Genomic DNA, 21,388 nt, shown 5'->3' with positions numbered 1-21,388 from the left:
TTGTACCTTTCTATACTTCCATCTGCCTTATATTTTACCGTGTAAACCAATCTGCATCCAACTGTCTCCTTGCCCTCTAGTAAATCCACAATGTCCCATGTCTAAATCTTAATCAAAGTTTCCATCTCTTCCTGCATAGTTGTCTTCCACTCATGTTTGGAGAGAGCCTCATTAACACCCTTGGGTATAGACACAGAGTCAAGAGAGGAAAGAAAAACACGGTAAGAAGGAGAAAGTCCACTATAGGATAAGTATTGTGAAACACAATGAGCAGTACACTTTCTCTTCCCTTTTCTGCGAGCAATAGAAAGATCAAGGTTATTTGTAACAAGGTTAGTAGAATCAATGGGAACTGAAACAGTAGTAGGACCAAGAGGAATACCTAAATCCATGTCAGCTGAATCTGGAGTCTCCAAGGAACCAACAGGAAAAGATGTGAGTTCTATTGTAGTGAAATCAACCTCCTTGTGAAGTCTCTGTCATAAGTAATGCTGAGAAGCAGGACGCAAAGGAGGTGGTAAGATAGGTGACACAGAAGGGCCAAGCACAAGAGTAGACATAGGGACTAGAACTGGGAGAGGAATAGATTGTCGACTCGCTTCCCCAAAACACTCCCCCTGAGAAGGATTCTTTGAGAAGAAATATGTGAATTCAAAAAAGGTGACATCCATGGTAACATACCTGCTCCTAGAGACTGGATCATAGCAGTAGTACCCTTTCTGATTTTCTGCATATCCATAGACGACACACTTCTTTGCTTGGGATCAAGCTTCCAACAGTGAGGACCAAGGATATGTGCAAAACAAACACACCCAAACACCCTGAGAGGAATATGAAGCATCTCCCCCTCAAGAAAAAGGAGACTGAATGGGGTGTTGAATCCAAGTATACGAGAGGGCACCCTATTAATCAGATATACTGATGTGAGAACTGCATCACCCCATAACCGAACTGGAACTGTAGATGTGATCATCATGCTTCTTGCAATCTCAACAATGTGTTTGTTCTTCCTTTCTACAACACCATTCTGTTGTAGACTGTAGGGACAACTGCTTTGATGGACAACACCATATTCTAATAGATATGAGACAAGGTGTTTTTCAAAATATTCCCTGGCATTGTCTGATATGAACACATTTATTCTTGTTCCAAACTATGTTAGCACCATCTGATGAAATTGCCTCGCCAAGGATGGTACTTTTTCGCGAGATCTCATCAGGTAAATCCAAGAGTATCATGAGAAATCATCCACAAATAAGAGAAAATATCAATAGCCCCCCATAGAAGGCACATGGTAAGGTTCCCACACATCAGAATGAATAACATCAAAAGAAAAATAACAACTTTTATTACTAGGTTTAAATGAATGTCTACAATGCTTTCCAAGTTGACAACCTTCACACTCCAAACTTGACAAACTAACATACTCAAAAAGTTTTGGAAACAAAGTACTCAAAGAAGAAAAAGGTAAATGGCCCAAACGATTATGCCAAAGCATAATTTGACCCATAGACCCTGGCTCACTATCCCTGCTGACATGATGACTCTGATGAGGAGGAAGCACATCTAGGAGGTAGATCCCACTCACTTCACGACCACTCCCAATCGCCATCTTTGAATCCAGATCCTGCAAAATACAATGACTAGGAGAAAAAATTACTGAGCAGTTCAGGTTCTTAATCAAACTACTAGCAGATAACAAATCAGTGCTCAATCTGGGAACATGAAGGACAGAGGGAAGAGAAATAGAATCACTAATCTTGACAGATCCCTTCCCAGTAAAGGGAACATGGGATCCATCAGCTGTGGAGACCCTATCTCCGCTAGAGCAGAGCTGGTAAGAGGAAAAAATAGTAGGGTTGTATCATGTGCTCTGAGGCTCCAGAATCTATAATCCAAGGAAGTAGAGTGGACTCTACCAGTACCACCTGTACCTTGTTGTCTGCTTGCTCCTGAACTGCAATTGGCTGTATCCCGCTGGTTCAGAAGTTGCCCATACCTCTAAAGTTCGGCCCTTACTGCAGCAGCTGCAACAAACTCCAGAGCAGTTGTAGTAGGAGTCAGAATGTCACCAGTAACTGCCATGTGAGCATTTCCCGTCTTATTTTTTAGTCTAGTCGGCACAAGATGTGGGTGAAGCTTCCAACAAGTATCTCTTGTGTGTTTAAGCTTCTTACAATAGTCACAGATCAAATCTCTTTTATCTTCCTTCTTTATTTCACTGTCACCCCGATCTCTACCTTGTTTAGGTTTCACAGTACTCACCATGGCAGACGGATCAAAAACAGGATTTTTCATCATCACATCTCTCCTGCTCTCCTCCCCTAACACAAATGCATATGCCTAGGAGAGGGTAACACTGTCCCTGGAAAGAAGATGTTGTCTCGCAATATCATACTCAGGATTAAGGCCAGCAAGAAATTCAAACACTTTATACTTCGCTAGATGTTTCTGATAGGCATTCTTAGTGGTTTCCCAAACAAATGTCTCTAAATGGTCAATCTCCTGCCACAGGGTTTAAGGGCTGAAAAATAGGCTACAGCAAGTCTATCTCCCTGCCTTGTAGAAATAATTTGATTTCTCAACTGATAAGCCCTAGCAACATTCTCCCTCTGTGAATAGGTTTCTACAACCCCATCCCATATTTCCTTAGTTGTATTTGCCCATAAAAAAATTTTACTTATATCGGGAAACATGGAATTACACAACCAAGTCATCACCATATAATTCTCCTGTACCCACCGGGAGTTGCTAGTTTCGGGTTTCACTTCTTCACCAGTGATATACTCTAATTTCCCACGAGCACCAATGGCCATCTTTGCAGATTGTGACCATTCTAAGTAATTTGCACCATCCAACCTAACTTAATAATGGTCTCAATCCCGAAAAGGTCTCCAGCACCTCCTTCCACTGGTCTTATTTCACTCCCGGGCTTATTTTCAACTTTGTGACCTTTCATGCTTCTCAAAAAGTATAAAGAAAATAACTGAAATATGCAAGAAGACCAAACGAAACACTTCTGAAACCAACAACACCTTTCTGGTGTCCTAGACTGTCTTCCCACAAAATATTCCTTTTCTACGGGACAGGAGAAGAGAGAGAAGAGGCAGCCACTCTCTCTAGAAGCCTCCAAATCAAGCAGGACTTGAACCGCCCCTTACAGAAAACTCCAAGGAACCCTAAAAAATTAGGGCACCACTTCCTAGGTCAAAATTGAAGAGTCCAACAAAAACAGGACTCTTCCCCTTTCTCCAGTTTTTCCTGATTTTGATGAGAAACCCTAGACCAGCTATAGGGCAAACAGATCCACCAAAAAATCCAAAAATTGGGCTTACCTGAGATCTCTGATCAGCCTCTTAAATCACCATGCAGTCGGCCGATCTAGGGCTGCATGAGAAAACAACTCAAGGAACCTTCGGCTTGCTCTGATACCAAGTAAAAATCACTGATTGCATATTTAGTTGAATTCCTTATGAAGGGAAAGAAGAGGAAGATGAAGATTTCAGCAGTAGAAAAGAAAAAAGGAGGAAAAAAGAGTAGGAAGTCAACCAGGATTCTTAGATTAACCCTAGCTGCCAACCCCTCGTTATAATTTATACTTAACTTAAAGGATGAGATATTACAAGGATGCCCTTAGTAGGGTGGCTACTAATGTAGTTGAACAGTCACAACTTAAAAACATAAACTAATGGGGCTAAATCCCAACAACTTCCTAACTAGGCCCAACTCAACAGGATGTTCTCTTGGGACAAGATAGACTACACTATGGGCTAGAATAGTGGAAAGCATACATGGGATGGAGCAAAATGGATGGGATGTTGGAATCAGAACAAGGACCACAAGTACTTCACCTTGGAAAGCCATTCATGATCTGCTTCCAGTATTCTCCCCTCTTGTCAGGTATGTTTGAATTCAGGCAATTCCATAGAATTTTGGGAACAAACTTGGGTGGGGAATGTTCCTCTTAAGGACCAGTTTCCTTCTTTGTATGCTCTCTCTGATTTTAAAAGTGAGCCAATTTCTTCTTTCATCACCCCTGCCTCTTCCAGTTTTGGGTTTGGATGAAACCTAGGTCTGAGGAGGGCTGTGAGGGACTCAAACCTCGATAGTATTTTGAGCCTCCTTGGACTTCTTAATAATGTTTTCTTAGGCCCCTCTAAGGTGGACTCTAGAATTTGGACCCTGTTAGAGTCGGTTGTACAAGGGTAGTACAGTCCTTTTATGTTTAGTTATATATGTACTGCTCTGCTGATGTGGCTCTCACTTAAGTGAGGGCACAATGGTAATCCTTATATATCTTAGAAGAGTATAAATAAAAGAAGGGCCGACTAGAGGTTTCGAGATTTTCTCTCTAGCTCGGCTGTGACTTTTCTCCTTTTTCTTATCTTTCTCCTTCTCCTTCTCTCTCTCTTTTCCCTCTGTTTCTTCTTATCTAAACATATATGAACATCTAATCTGAGTTTTATCATGGTGTCAAAGCCACGATAATCAGTTGACTCCTTTTCTCTGTTCTGCGCATTCCTCTCTAGGGTTTTGCAAAATTCTCATTGATATTTAGAGAGTTTTCCATAATGGAAGAAAATGACTGGTCGTTTTCTCCTTTTGGGGGTTTCCATGCCTCCAATGAGTGTAGTCGTTGTGGTTTTGTGTGGTTGGTAGAAAACTCTCTACTCGCAATTCAAAGATGGCTGGTTTTGTGATGGTGACGGTGAAGACTTGGTACCCTCTACTCGACAGGTACATAATCTTCAAACTAAGTTGTGGTATGTAGCAAGTTTCTTTTATATGTTGCAGAACTGAAAATATTATTCGTGAGGTGTGTTGTGAGGGTTTCTAGTGCTAACAGTAAACGGCAACAGTGGTGTTGTTGCTAAAAGTGGTGAACAGTTGTGAATATTATTGCTGAAACAGTGGTGAATAGTTGTGTTGCTACTGAAACCTGGTACTAGGAACCCTAGTGGTGTTCAGTCATTCGTGTGGAGTGTGGTGAATTATTAGGGCAGTAGAGTAACAATTTAGTGGTACAACCTCCCACTGTTTTGTTTTTTTTTGTGCAGTCAAGGGAGACAGCAGTGAATACAAATCAAGTGTGATGGTGCCTTCTGATTATCTGAATGTGCAGATGGCCTCTATAAAACTGAATGGTGAGAATTATGTCCCTTGGGCTAAGTCTGTTGAAGTTTTCCTGAAAGCCAAAAAGAAAGTGAAACATGTGAGAGAAGATAAACCCTCAATTGATTCTCTGGGATATGATGAACGTGAGTAGGAAGATGCTCAAATTATGACTGGGCTATGGAATAGCATGGAGTCCAAAATTAGTGTGAACTTCATGTTTTCAGATACACAAGGAAGTCTGGGATCATGCAAGGAAACTATATTCTGGACAAGATAACACTACTAGGGTTTACCAACTGTACCAAGAGTACTTCAATCTGCAACAAGGGAATCAGAGTCTTGAGGACTATTATGCCAATATGAGAAATTTACGAAATGAGTTGAATGTTTATCATCCTCTTACACCTAATGTCAAAATTCAGCAACAACAAAGAGAGCAGTTGGATGTGACCAGATTTTTAGTAGGGCTGAAATCTGAGTATGAACCCGTAAGGGCACAGATATTAGGTGGATCTGCTCTTCCCTCTCTTGAGGAAGTGTTTGCTTGTCTTCGGAGGATTTCAGTTGGACACATAGAGACTTCCACTATGTCAGATAGGTCTGCATTTGCAGTTACGAGAGGGGGAGGTCGTGGTGGTAGAGGAGGTCAGCATGGTCGTGGTAGTGGTGGTGGACCCATGTATGGTCATGGTGGTGGTGGTGGAATGTATAATCGTGGTGGTGGTCGTGTTGGAGGACGACACTCAGGGGGAGCCCGTGGTAGGGGATGCGGTAATACTCAGAGAAGGTGTACTCATTATGGTATGGAGGGACATACTATCAACTTTTGCTACAATCTCCATGGCCCACCTTCAACCTGGGCGAATCATGCAGCTGTAAATGGTGGTAGCTCAAGACAAGAATCTCAAGTCACTGATCAGATCCCCACTACAACTACAGATACTTCTAGAAAGGAGATGGTGAGTGTTTCACGGGATGAGTATGAGCGGTTCATTCAAGGTACATCTCAACAGAACACAGCTACTCTTGCACACACAGGTATGGCTTGTCTGGCATCCACATCTTCCAGTTGGATTATAGATTTTGGAGCTTCCGATCATATGACTGGAACTCCAGGTGTGTTTTCATCCATTTCTCCGTCCTCCACTTCCCAATCTATTACTCTTGCCAATGGCTCTACATCAGTCATATGTGGTATTGGTAATGTTGACACTGACTCATTATCCCTCTCCTCAGTTTTATATGTTCCCAAGTTTCCCTTTAACCTGATGTCTGTTAGCAAATTGACTCAGTCTCTTAATTGCTCAATAACTTTTTACCCTTCCTCTTATGTGTTTCAGGATCTCAAGATGGGGATGAAGATTGGTGGAGGACATGAAACTGGTGGACTGTATTATCTTGATGAAGGTGGTTCGGCAACAGCTCCTTTAGTCCTAGAGTTGATAGTCGTACATCGAGTCCTTTTTCCTCAGTCCATTCGAACATCTTGGGTCCAAACAGAGTAGTGTCTTATAATGGTTACAAGTACTTTGTAATTTTTGTTGATGATTATTCAAGGATGACATGGCTTTACCTTATGAAAGAAAATAGTGAACTGTTTTCTATCTTCCAGAAATTTTATGCTGAAATTTGCAATCAAATTGGTGTACATATTAAAATTCTTCGTTCTGATAATGGCCGCGAGTATTTTTCCACACACTTCCAAGAATATTTGGAACAACATGGCGTTATCCATCAAACCTGTACCTACACCCCTCAACAAAATGGGGTGGCTGAAAGAAAAAACCGCCACCTTTTGGAAACTACTCGGTCCCTCTTACATCAAATGAATGTCCCCAAACCCTTTTGGAGTGATGTTGTACTCACATCTTGCTTTCTTATTAACCGCATGCCCATGTCTATCCTTGAAGGTCAGTCCCCTTTCTCTGTTCTCTTTCCCACATTGTCTCATTTTCCCCTTACTCCTAGAGTTTTTGGATGCGTGTGTTTCGTTCATAATCTTGGGCCTGGAATGGACAAGTTAGATGCTAGATCCACTAAGTGTGCCTTTTTTTGCTATTCCAGGACTCAAAAAGGGTATAAGTGTTATAACCCTCATTCTCGACGTTCTTTTGTGTGTTCTGATGTTACATTTTTTGAGTCTGTTCCTTCTTCTCCAGGTCGGATACTTCTTCTCCTCTGTTGCCATCACCCCCTCTTCCAGTTCCTGTTGAGGATCCCGTTCCTCTTGTTCTGGTCGTAACCCAGTCTTCGCCTCCAGTGCAGCTACCTGAGAGAAGACCACCTATCCGGCAAGTGTATACACATCGTCAAGCATCAGCTCCTCCCCTAGCTTCATCACCATCGACAGATCCGGCAGTTGATCCCACCCCAGCCCCAACTCCAAGTTTTGACCTTGATCTTCCTATTGCTTTGCAGAAAGGTAAATGTAGTTGCACTCTCCATCCCATTTCCAATTATTTTTCTGTATCTCACATTTCGGCTTCCCATCAATAGTTTGTTTCTATGTTATCCTTTGTCCCCATTCCCAAGGATATCCAGGAAGCCCTCAATTCTCCAGGGTGGCGCCAAGCAATGGAAGAAGGATTCTCAGCCCTGACTCGTACTCATACGTGGGACCTTACTACTCTTCCTCCTGGTAAGCATGTGGTCGGCCGTAAGTGGGTGTACACGGTTAAATACTTACCTAATGGAAGTGTTGAACGGTTAAAAGCTTAGTTAGTTGCCAAAGGTTATTCATAGCAGTATGGTATTATTGATTACACAGACACCTTCTCTCCGATTGCCAAAATTGGATCAGTTCGTGTTCTGATTTCTCTTGCTGCTATGTTTGATTGGCCCTTGTTTCAGCTTGACATCAAGAATGCCTTTTTACATGGTGATCTTCTTGAGGAGGTGTACATGGAGCAGCCACCAGGGTTTGTTGCTCAGGGGGAGGGTGAGAAGGTTTGTAGACTTAAGAAGGCTATTTATGGACTTAAACAATCTCCCCGTGCATGGTTTGGGAGATTTAGTGAAGTGGTGAAGAAGTTTGGAATGAAACAGTGTCAGGTTGACCATTCCGTATTCAGCTATGAATCAAATGCTGAGAAGATTCTCTTGGTGGTATATGTAGATGACATTGTTATCACAGGCAATGACAGACCAGGAATTGACAGGTTGAAGACTTACTTGCATGATCACTTCTAGACAAAGGATCTTGGCAAATTATGATACTTCCTAGGGATAGAGGTTGCAAGGTCCAAGAATGGTATTAATTTGTGCCAGAGGAAATATGTTCTTGATTTACTAGAGAAAACAAGGTTGTTGGGTGCCAGACCAGCTGAAACACCTATGGAATTGAATGCTAGATTGGGTAGTGATACAGGTGAGGAGTTTGAGGATCCGGGAAGGTACAGAAGGCTGGCGGATAAGCTTAATTACCTAACCATCACTCGACTTGATATCTCATTTGCGGTCAGTGTATGAGTCAATTTATGCAGAACACAAGAATCCCACACTGGGAGGCAGTCCTAAGGATTGTGAGGTATTTGAAGGGTGCTCCAAGTCGTGGTTTGTTGTATAAGAGTGGAGGAAGTCTTGAGATAAAGGGATACACGAATGCTGATTGGGCCAGGTCCATATCTAACAGAAGGTCCACCACAAAGTATTGCACTTTTCTTGGTGGGAACTTAGTGACATGGAAGAGTAAGAAGCAGACAATGGTAGCAAGAAGCAGTGCAGAGGCTGAATATAGGGCTATGGCTCATACAAGATGTGAACTGGTGTGGTTGAAGCATCTTCTAGAGGAGATGGGATACTCGATTGACACTCCTATGAAGCTATACTGTGATAACCAAGCTGCAGTTCATATCTCCTCTAATCCAATGTTTCACAAAAGGACGAAGCACATAGAAGTGGATTGCCACTTTGTACGTGAGAATGTGCTTAGTGGAGTGATAAGTACAGCATATGTAAACACGGGAAATCAATGGGCAGATCTGTTTACCAAAGGGTTGAATTGGGGAAGAGTGGACTACATATGTAACAAGCAGGGACTATATGACATATACTCACCAGCTTGAGGAGTGTTAGAGTCGGTTGTATAAGGGTAGTACAGTCCTTTTATGTTTAGTTATATATGTACTACTCTACTGATGTGGCTCTCACTTAAGTGAAGGCACAATGGTAATCCTTATATATCTTAGAAGAGTATAAATAAAAGAAGGGCCAACTAGAGGTTTCGAGATTTTCTCTCTAGCTCGGCTATGACTTTTCTCCTTTTTCTTCTCTTTCTCCTCCTCTCTCTTTTCCTTCTCTTTCTTCTGATCTGAACATATACAAACATCTAATCTAAGTTTTATCAAATCCCTACCCCCACGGGCTCTTTTTCTTGTGCTTCCTTCTTCAAAGTCCTATGCCAGTCCACCAGTCCTGCAACCTCCCCTTTCCCGGTTAATGAGGTTTAGTGCAAACCAATTCCTCCTAGGGTTGGTAGTTTTTGTTGGGAAGCCTATCTGGAAATATTCAACACTGGTGATTTGCTCCAAAAGAAGAGACCCAATACTTGCTTGTCACCTCATTGGTGTGTTCTTTGCAAAGCGGATGAGTATACTGGTTTTCACTTACTGGTGTTTTGCCAATTTGCAAAGTCAATTTGGGAGTGGGCTTTTTCTCTCTTTGGGCGTAGGTGGAACCCTCCAGCAGACTTGCAGAGTCTCTTTTCCCCTTCTTTTTTCAGGTGGCACATGAAAAGGGGAAGGACTATGTGAAGAGGACTGAGGGATGCAATATGTTAGTCATTATGGGAAGAAAGAAATTTTAGGATCTTCTCAGAAGATGAAAGGGGTTGAAAAATTGAGGGCTGATCCATATAAGGGTTGTACAGTGGCTGAAATCTTTAGAGCTATTCACAGACTACACAGTGGATGACATGTTGAGGAAGTGGGGTGAGATTGCAAATCACACACAGACCAAACCAGTAATAAGGGTGTCATGGAACCCCCCCCCCCACCCCCACCTGCTGGTTTCTTAAAATTAAACTTTGATGGGAGTTGTAGGGGGAATCCTGGACAATTAGGGATTGGGGTATTTTTAGGGATTAGAATGGGATCATTTCTGCCCTATTCTCAGGCCCAATTGGAGTGGGCGACTCCCTTAGAGTTGAGATCTTGGCAGTTATGGAAGGAGTCCAAAAAGCTAAGGAGATGAATGTCAGAAAACTCATAATTGAAGGAGACTCGAAGGTGGTGATAGGGTGGCTGATTAAAGACAATTGTGGCTTATGGAATTACAGCAATGAGAGGAGGAAATTCATGTGGCTGGTGCAGGAGATGGAAGTCATGATGAGTTGGGTTAAAAGATCAGCTAATTCTATAACTGATGGATTAGCTAAACAAGGGATAGAAAGGGAAGCAATGTTTTGGGCCAAGTTGTAACTTAACTGTTTCTTCTTTTCTTTTTTGAGGGTTTAAGTTGTATTTGGAAGATAAGAGTGTTTATCTTCCTTGCTGTAATTATTTTTTTTTTATCAATAACAGTAATTTTATTAGAAAAGAGATTGAAATTATCAATAATAGTAATTTTATTAAGGAAGATCTTTTTTGTTCTTCCCACCCCCTGTTTAGCCAAAGTGTCTGCCATGGAGTTAGCACTCCTCTTGACCCATTGAACCCTTATAAGCATGTTCTAAGTTAGCTGATTAATTTTGTTTCTTTCATTTGAGAACTTCCACGGGTTGGATTCTTCCTTCTGCAACCATCTAACAGTCAGCCGAGAGTCACCTTCCACTAGCAAATTGCTAATATTCAACTACTTAGCTCTTTTAATTCCTTCTAGAGCTACCAGGATTTCAGCTCTCAGTGAATCCCCCCAACCTATAGGTCCTAAGAACATAGCAATAATTCGACCTTCTTCGTCCCTGAAAATACCACCTATGCCTAAAGGGCCTGGATTTCCTACCATCAAAGATCAATTTGATGAAACCCAAATCTGGTGGAGTCCAAACTGGTCTAAGAGCAATAGACATGGGAGCTGACCGAGCCACTTCTTCCCAATTTCTTATAATGTCTCCTACTGAATAGGCTTCAAAGAGCTTCAAAGACTTGACCCAATGGGCCACCCTAACATATATAAGTTCTATGATGGCTTCCTTGCTTTTTTCTTTTTCATGAAATAATCTTTGATTTCTTTCCTCCCAGACCGTCCAACAAACAGCAACTCTAACACATCTCCACAAGATTTTACCTCTCTTTTTAGACCCCTCACTAATGTGGAACGAAACAAGCTTTGCACACTTGAAGGGGAGAGCCACCTGCAACCAAATAGCAACACCAGATATCTGAACAAAAGGGCAAGAAACTAACAAGTGATAACAGCTTTCACTCTTCTTCTTACATAAGATGCACCAGCGCGGGGAAAAGCACCAATTAGGCCTTTTCTTTTGAAGTAGGTCACAAGTGTTACACTTTTCTAGGATAGCTTCCCAACAAAAAGCACCTACCCTAGGAAGAATTGGGCTACCCCAAACTTCCCGAACTGGAAAAGGAGACCCAGGTACCGAACTAGGTTGTGTTAATGCTTTGAAAAAAGAGGAACAAGAAAAGATACCTGAAGGAACAAGAGACCAAACCCTAAAGTCCACACTGGAGGGTTCAAGAACCACCTCATCCAAGATCTTAAGCAAATTCAAAATGGGTTCCAATTCAGAATCTTAAGAGCCCTTCTAAGACCCAAATTCCAACCAATAGCAAAATTAGACAAGGTAGCAAAGGTTGCTACTGGTTTATTTTTAAACCTTGATGGAGCAAACAAAGAGGGAAACTACTCTTTTAAGGGAGTACCTCCCACCCAAGTGTATTCCCAGAAGTTCATAGACAAGCCAGAGACAAGATCATACCTGATGAAGGGAAGAAATGACTGAAGGATGGCATGGATCGACTTCCACGGAGAAGCTCTTGAAGCCCTAGATGATAGTCCCGAATCCCAGCCAGTTGCCTCTTGCCCATGAATACTTAGGATTCTTTTAGCCCACAGCTTCTCCCTTTCTTTGGATCACCTCCATAACCATTTCCCTAAAAAAGCTTCATTCTTCTTCTGCAGATTTCCCAACCCCAGTCCCCCTTCACTTTTGGGTCTTGTAACTAGATCCCATCTAACTCTGTGTTCCCTTTTCTCTTCCCCTGGTTCCCATAAGAAGTCTCTCATTAGTTTTTCCAACACCCTACAGACTCCTTCAAGAATTCTGAACACAAACAGGAAATAGACTGGAAGGTTTGCCAATGTTAACTTAATCAAGGTTATCTTGCCCCCCAAAGACAAGTAGTTCTTCTTCCAAGAAGCTAAACTTTTAGTGAATCTGTCAATCACCGGATTCCAAAAGCTCCTTTTTCTAGGATTATCCTCTAATGGAAGCCCTAAGTATTTCAGTGGCCATTGAGCTACCTCACAACCTAACACTTGGGCCCTTTCCTCCACCTCTCCAGCACTCATATTAATACCAATCACACAGCTCTTGCCAAGGTTTACTTTGAGGTTGGCCATTTGTTCAAACATCTTAATCACCATCTTCAGTTTGCTAACCCAACTAATCTCATCTCCACCACAAAATAGAATTGTGTCATCTGCAAATTGTAGGTGAGTGACCGGAACCCTATCCCTCCCAAGTCCCAACTCTCCAACCACTAAGCAAACTTCTTGAATCAGCCCTCTCAATAAACCTCCCTAACACTTCAGCAATTAGGGTAAAGAGGAAGGGGAAAAGAGGATCCCCTTGCCTAATACCCCGAACAGCTGGAAAATGATCCACCACCTTGTCGTTCACTAAACAGAATAATGGCAAGTCCTGATACACCCTTTTTATTCACTTACACCATCTCTGCCCAAATCCAAAGGACTCTAAAACTTCCAACAACAAAGACCTATCAACCAAATCATATGCCTTCTCCAAATCCAACTTACACACGAGCCCTTTCTCCCCTCTACTTTTATAATCTTCCACACTCTCATTTGCAATTAAGATTTAGTCCACAATTTGTCTATTCATCACAAAGGCACATTGGTTGTGGGAAATAATTGAGGGAAGCACCTCTCTAATTCTTTTGGGTAACACCTTAGCAATGATCTTGTAGAGGTTATTAACCAAACTGATGGGTCTGAACTCTTTAGGGTGACAAACCCCCTCCTTCTTCGGAATTAAAGCAATAAAAGTAGAATTCAAGTCCGGCTTTATCACTCCTCTTTCAAAGAATTCTTGTTGTAATTATTTTTATGTTGTTTCAATGAATTTAATGAATCTGCTATTGATAAAAAAATAAATAAATAAATCTATTAATGGTGGAGTTGTATTGATGGGTAATAATGCCTCCTATAAAACTATGGGAAAAGGAATAATTCGAATCAGAATGCATGATGGTGTTGTGAGAACATTAACAAATGTACAACATGTACTGGATTTGAAGAAAAATCTCATCTCTCTTGGCACTCTAGATGCTGATGGGTGTAAATATTCAGCTGAAGGTGGAGTTCTGAAAATCAGCAAGGGTGTTCCTGTTGTGATGAAAGGCATGAGAATAGGAAGTCTGTATGTGCTACAAGGTACTACTAACACAAGTTCTGTTGCAATTTCTACATCATCTCTATCTGAGTCTGACACCACCAAGTTATGGCACGAGGCTAAGACATATGAGTGAAAAGGGACTGACTATATTAAGTAGGAGAGGTCTTCTTTGTGGCCAAAGTACAAGAAATCTTGACTTCTATGAACATTGTGTTTTCGGGAAACAGAAAAGAACCAGTTTCAGTACAGTTGTTCACAAAACGAAGGGCACTTTGGATTATGCTCACTCAGATCTATGGGGACCTTCACGAGTTCCATCAAAGGGTAATGCTCGATATCTTCTTACCATCATTGATGACTACTCTAGAAAGGTATGGGTTTATTTTTTGAAGCATAAGAATGATGTATTTGTGACTTTTAAACAATGGAAAACTTTTCTTGAAAAGCAAACAGGAAAGCAAATCAAGCGGTTAAGAACAAATAATGGTTTAGAGTTTTGTGAAAACGAATTTAATGAGTTTTGCAAAAATGAAGGCATTGTTAAGGCATCGTACTGTTGTCAAAACACCATAGAAAAATGGAGTTGTAGAACGTATGAACAGAACTCTACTAGAGAGAGCAAGGTGCATGTTGTCAAATGCTAGTCTCTCCAAGGCTGCTAAATTGATCTTCCATCTACTGCCATTGAATGTAAAACTCCATAAGAGGTATGGTCTGGCAACCCTCCTAATTATTCAACTCTGAAAATATTTGGTTGTCCAACATATGCACATGTTAATGAAGGCAAGCTTGAGCCTAGAGCAAAAAAGTGCATTTTTTTATAATTGAAATAATTTTATTAATCAGCAATAGACAATAGTACAAAGTCCCCAAGGAAAGGCACGAGTTGCAACCTCTCCGGGCTAGTTAAGTATAGATTTCCAAATTAATAACAACTTACGAAGAAGCACAAAAAAGATCTTCCCTAGAAACCCCCTGTTTGGCTAAAGCATCAGCCAAAGAATTAGCAGACCTACTAACCCATTTTATCTCAACTCTCATATTGCTAGTTAACCACTTTACTTTTTCGATGAGATCTTTGTAGCCCCAAATGGTGGTATCCAAGTTTAGGAGCCACCTTGTTACCGCCTGAGAGTCCACTTCAACTAGGAGATGCTCCACCCTAAGCTGATTGGCAATCTAAATTCCTTGTACTGCAGCAAGGATTTCTGCCCTTGTGGAATCCCCCACTCCCACCGGTCCTGAGAATAAGGAAATTATGTTGTTGTCCTTATTTCTCAGGATACCCCCTATACCTGAAAGCCCGGGGTTGCCTTGGCTACTTCCATCAAAGTTCAGTTTGTTGACACCTTCCAAAGGCAGAACCCATCCTGACAAAATTCTATCATTCTTTGTTGAAGTGTTAGCTATTACTAGCCAATTCCTCCATAAGTCATCAAAGGAGAATTCATCAAAAATATCCATAGTTTTTAGCCAATGGATTGCTCTTGTCAGGATACAATCCTTCATTTCATCTAACCCTCTTTCCTTCTCTAAGAAAATTCTTGCATTCCTTTCCTCCCAAAGAGTCCACAAAGTGGCTGCCCTGACACATTTCCACATGACCTTACCTCTTCTAGTGTGCCAAACAAAGACAGATGGGTTGATTAACAAGCTTAAATCAGAATGCATAGACCACCTACCTCCAAATAAACAAAGGCTCCACCTCCATATAGTTGTAGCAAAGGAACAGAAGATCAGCAAATGGAAACAGTCCTCATTCTCGGACTTACACAAGGAACACCAATTTGAGGAAAGACAAAGAGAGGGTCTCTTTCTCTATAAGTTTTCCAAAGTATTGATTTTCCCATAGAAGACTTCCCAACAAAATACAACAAATTTTGGAGGAATAGGTTGCACCCAGACTTCTTTGACAGGAAATCCTTGGGAAATGGGGTTAGAACTAAGCGATTTTAGAAAAGAAGAGCAAGTAAAAGTACCTTTTGGAAGAGGAGTCCAAATCCTTTGATCAGAAGAAGTGGGGTCCAAGCAAACGGATTCTAGTAAATGAATTAGCTCAATAACACAACTCAACTCACCATACCTTAACCCTCTACGAAACCCAAAGTCCCAGTTTAAAGATAAGGGGTTTAACGGGCTCATGAGAAAAGTTGCAATTGGCTCATGTTTGTGAAGGGAAAGGGAATAGAGCGAGGGGAAACGATCTTTGAGGGGTTGAGTACCCACCCAAATATCCTCCCATAACAAAATAGCATTACCAGAACAAGCATCATACCTGATGAGTATGAGGAAGCGAGGGAGAAAACTATGTATAACCTTCCAAGGTGTAGTAAGGGTGGCTTGGCGAGATATCCCAGAATCCCAACCATTTCCTGCACAACCATGAATGCTTGCCACCACCTCATGCCATAATCTCTCTCTCTCTCTCTCTCTCTCTCTCTCTCTCTCTCTCGAGGCCATATCCATCACTTCCCTATAAGGGCTACATTCTTCAGCACTATGTTCCCTATCTCTCCTGGTTCCCATAGAAAGTCCCTCATTCTCTTCTCCAATTTCTTTGCCTCCCTTGGAGGAATCCTAAACACTGAAAGGAAGTAGGTTGGAAGGTTGGCAAGTGTAGCCTTAATTAAAGTCAGCCTACCCCCTATTGAAATGTAATTCTTTTTTTAAGCTGCCAAGCACTTATCAAATTTCTCCACAATAGGGGTTCAAAAACTACTTTCTTTAGGGTTGGCTCCTAAGGGTAGCCCTAAGTATGTCAAAGGCCAAGAAGAAACATTGCAACCTAAGCATCCTGCAATGGACTCAATCTCCCTATTCTCCATGTTTACTCCAGCCACACAACTTTTATCAAAATGTACCTTCAAGTTGGAGACCCTCTCAAAAGTACTTATTAAAATCTTAAGGTTCTCCGCTTTGCTCAACTATGTTTCAGGGATGAAGGGATACAGATTGTGGTGTCCTGATCCTAAATCACCAAAATTCATAGTTAGCAAAGATGTCACTTTTGATGAGTCTACTATGCTTCACCCAAGAAAGGAGTCTTCAATTTCTTGTGATGCAAATAAAACACAAGGTTCAAGAAAGTAGGTGGAGTTAGAAGTTAGAAGTTAGAAGTTCTTCCTCACCTCAATTTACATCAATCCAGGTGCCCATTTCTACTGAGATAGAAGAACATGTACAAGAGGAAGAAGATGAAGAGCAGTATTCTATTGCTAGAGGTAGAACAATGAGAGAGGTTAGACCACCTCAAAGATATGGTTATGCTGATTTGGTTGCCTATGCATTGTCAGTTGCAGAGAATGTTGATGTTGCAGAACCTAATACTTATGCAGAAGCTATCTCATTTGTTGATTCTGCTAAGTGGTTGACAGGAATTCATGAAGAGGTTAAATCCTTGCAAAAGAGCCAGACTTGGGAGTTGGTAAGACCACCTAAAGGAAAGAAGATTGTTGGATACAAATGGGTTTTCAAAAGAAAAGAAGGTACTCCAGGTGTAGAGGATGCTAGATATAAGGCACGATTGGTTGCAAAAGACTACAGGCAAGTACAAAGTGTTGATTTTAATGATGTTTTCTCACTAGTTGTTAGACATAGCTCTATTCGTGTTTTTCTTGCTTTGGTTGCCATGCATAATTTGGAATTAGAACAGTTAGATGTTAAAACTGGTTTTTTGCATGGAGAACTTGATGAATAGATTTATATGCATCAACCTGAGGGTTTTGTTGTTGAAGGGATGGAAGACCATGTTTGCTTGTTAAAGAAATCTTTGTATGGCTTAAAACAGTCTCCTAGACAATGGTATACAAGATTTGACTCTTTTATGGTGGCTCTTGGGTATTCCAGATGCATGTATGATGGTTGTGTTTATATCAGGAAACTTGCAAATGATTCTTTTGTTTACTTGCTGCTTTATGTTGATGATATGCTTATTGTAGCAAGAGAAATATCTGAGATCAACAAATTAAAAACACAGTTGAGTGGTGAGTTTGAAATGAAAGATCTGGGTGCAACAAAGAAAACTCTTAGCATGGAGATTCAGAGGGACCAAAAAGCAGGGAAGTTGTGTTTGACACAACAGAAATATGTTGAGAAGGTCTTGGAGCGTTTTGGCATGAAAGATGCTAAACCAGTAAGTACTCCTCTTACAGCCCACTTCAGATTTTCAGCAAATTTACCACCACAGATAGATGAAGAAGAAAGATACATGTCGCATGTCCCTTATTCTAGTGCAATTGGGAGTATTATGTATGCCATGGTTTGCACACGACCTGACATTTCACATGCAGTTAGTGTGGTGAGCAGATATATGTCATGTCCTAACAAGACACATTGGCAGGCAGTGAAGTGGAATCTCAAATACTTGAAAGGAACATCAGATGCTTGTCTGGACTTTGGAAGGAGCAGTGACAGTTTGATTGATGGGTTATGTTGGTTCAAATTATGCAAGTGACCTTGACAGGAGAAGATCACTCAAACGTTATGTATTTTCTATTGGCGGTTGTGCTGTTATTTGGAAAGCTACTTTACAATCTACAATTGCTTCATCTACTACTGAAGCTGAGTATATGGTAGTGACTGAGGCAATTAAAGAAGCTATTTGGTTGAGAGGTTTGTTTGGTGAACTCAATTTGAGTCCAAAGGTGACTGTTGTCTACTGTGATAGTCAAAGTGCCATTCATCTAACCAAGGATCAAATGTACCATAAGAGGACGAAACACATTAATGGGAGGTACCATTTTGTCTGTGATGTTGTACAACACGGAGATATCATTGTGAAGAAGATTGGTACTATAGATAACCCAATTGATATGTTAACAAAGCCTTTTCCTGTGGCTAAGTTCAAGCACTGCTTGGAATTGATTGGTGTTTGCAACATTTGAGCTTGCCCATTGGGGCTTTTGTTAGAGAAGGTGGAGGGAGACTACTATTCTGTGATGCTTGAGAGAATTCAAGCCAAGGTGGAGATTTGTTATGTTTGTGCCTTGAATTCTTTGTGGCGACCCACTTCATAAATCCGCCCCGAATTAATTTGAAAAAAACCCAAAGGGAAATTTTCATAGTGGTTTGTGGTAGATGCATAGGGTCGGGCAGACCCGATCCATATTCATCTTATAGGTCCAAACCGAATACGAAGAGTTATGTATTTTTCGGGGAGTTTCTCTCTTGTATACAAAGTCTAAGTCTTGTGAGAGACGAGTGAGGCTTTGGGTGTACTTTGGGGCTTAGGGTTTTCTCTATGAGAGCACAACTTTGTACTTCTTCTCCATTTCCATCTTCATAGTGGATTCTTGTTCCTCCTTCGCCCGTGGACATAGGCTATAAGCCGAACCACGTAAATCTGTGTGTGTTCTCTGTGCTTGTTTCTCTTTATCTCTACTTTTACTTTCAGTTTCGGTGCCATTCGAATCTATTTTCTTGGGTTTTTCCATAACACTATCTAGTAGGTGAAGAGGCAGCAATAGCACCCCAAGCCCTGAAAAAATCTTCAACCTTAAAATCTGAAAACAACTTCATGCTTTTTACCCAATGTTCCACTCTCAAAGTTATTGTTTCAACCAAAAATGCTTCCTTACTTTTTTCTCTTTCTTCAAATATTCTTGCATTTCTTTCCTCCCAAACAGTCCACAGTAGTGCCGCTCTAGTACACCTCCATAGGATCCTACCCCTCCTTTTAGTGCAACTAATGCTAGTAGGGCTAAACAAGCCATCCAAGTTGTCAGGAAAAGACCACCTACCACCAAAGAGGGAAGCAAACCAATTCCAAATAAAGCTACCAAAAGGGCACGAGATTAGAAGATGAAGTGCGGACTCACACTCTCACCATTCAACTTACATAGGACACACCAATTGGGGGACAAACACCAAATAGGTTGTTTTCTTTGAAGTAGATCATAGGCATTAATACAACCATGAAACACTTTCCAACAGAAAGTACTGATTTTGGGGGCAATGGGACAGTACCAAATTTCTTTGAGTGGGAAAGGAGAAGAGGAAGTGGCTACCAAAGAATGTAAGAAGGTTTACAAGAAAACAACTCATCAAAATTAGGACCCCAAACCCTAGAATCCAATCCACCTCCCAAGACCACTGAGTTCAGCAAGCCTAACAATTCAGACACACTAAGAAGTTCAGACTCTCTAAGGTTCTTGTTAAAGCCAAAGTTCCAATTCAGCCTTGAGGGATGAGAATGCTGACCTAGGAATTCTGAAATAGGCCTACCCTTGAACTTGGAAAGATCAAAAAGAGAAGGGAATCTCTCACCCAAAGGGGTATCCCCAACCCACACATCCTCCCAAAATCTGATTTTCTGACCAAAAGCCAAGTCATACCTGATTTGATTTAGAAAGGTAGGAAGAAAATCATGGATGACCTTCTAGGGAGCAGCCCAGGTAGCTCTACGGAGACATCCAACATCCCATCCATTGCTTGACATGCCATGAATGCTTGCAACGACTTTGTGCCATAATTTCTCATTTTCATTAGGAAACCTCCGTAGCCATTTGCAAAACAAAGCCTGATTCTTCAACCTAACATTACCAATTCCCAATCCCCTTTCATCCTTCAATTTCACCACCTCTCCCCATCTAACCAAATGATCCTTCTTTTTTCCCCCCAGCTCCCAAAGAATATCCCTCATGATTTTTTCAATTTTCCTCACTATCCTTTGTGGCATCCTGAACACTGACATGTAGTACATTAGAAGATTTGCAAGGGTAGATTTAATAAGAGTTATTCTCACCCCCCCCCCCATCGAGATATAATTCCTTTTCCACCCAGCTAAGTTCTTCTCAATCTTTTCCACCATTGGAGACCAAAACCTAGCGGATCTAGGGTTATCACCTAAGGGTAAACCTAAATATTTCATAGGTCACTCTCCTTTCTCACAACCTAGGGAATCTGCCATAATCCTCAAAACATTCTCTTCAATGTTCATTCCAACCACTAAGCTCGTAGACCAATTAATCCTCAAATTAGACATCTTCTCAAAGAGTTACACCACCAACCTCAAGTTTTCCACCCCTCCCTAAGTTCTCCATCACAAAATATCAGAATGTCATGTGCAAACTGCAAGTGAGTGATCAAAATATTGTCTCTCCCAACTGACCAACCTCTAAAAAGCTGCAAGCAATTCGCTCTAGAAATTAATTTGCTTAGCACTTCAGCAATCAAAGTAAATAGAAAGGGGGAGAGGGGGTCACCCTGCCTAAAAGCCCTCAAACAAATCATGCATCGTCCTATTCACAATGACTGAGTAATGACTAGTTTGTAAGCAGCATCTAACGCAAAATTGGCTTAGCATGTGTTTGAAGCAGATATTGTTTAAGCATTTAAGTTGATGAACAAGTTTGTAGTTAAAATAATTGAAATACTAGGAAACAATATAATTCTCCCCAAAGTATTCACATCTTCCAATAGAAATAGGAAAGCAAAAAAAGAATCACCTTTTCCACCAGATGCTCCAATAGCAATACGTTCTCCAGGCTTGAAGAGTTGGTTGTCCACAATAACCCTGTGGATTTCATCCTCAAAAACAGCGTAGAAGCATTCCCTACATATCTTTCAGAAATTAACCATATTAGGCTTTAAGCGAAAGATGCAGCAAATCAGACGGAAGGAACGAACTCTAGCATCGACTAAATTCAGGCAAGTAACCTAAGCCCTTCAAATTAAAACAATAATAGTGATAATTGAACATAAGTTATAGCTTTGACTTAGTTCAACCTAAATTAAAAC

The 21,388-nt window shown here is 41.1% G+C and overlaps 1 protein-coding gene across 2 annotated transcripts in view; it reads right to left on the bottom strand.

Moving 5' to 3' along the window:
• Window positions 1-21,388, bottom strand: part of LOC148849408 (cytoplasmic tRNA 2-thiolation protein 1) — a 36,158-nt gene that overhangs the window by 14,446 nt on the left and 324 nt on the right. For both annotated transcript variants that reach the window (XM_088950765.1, XM_088950767.1), the window contains exon 2: window positions 21,097-21,211. In XM_088950765.1, the coding sequence (XP_088806891.1) occupies window positions 21,097-21,211 (115 nt within the window). The remainder of the gene's footprint in view (window positions 1-21,096; window positions 21,212-21,388) is intronic.

This window comes from Nelumbo lutea, chromosome 6 (genome assembly GCF_056320005.1).
Source record: "Nelumbo lutea isolate HS-2025 chromosome 6, American lotus-T2T, whole genome shotgun sequence".
NCBI classification, from domain to species: Eukaryota; Viridiplantae; Streptophyta; class Magnoliopsida; order Proteales; family Nelumbonaceae; genus Nelumbo; species Nelumbo lutea.
This window is presented reverse-complemented; position numbering and strand designations above follow the sequence as displayed.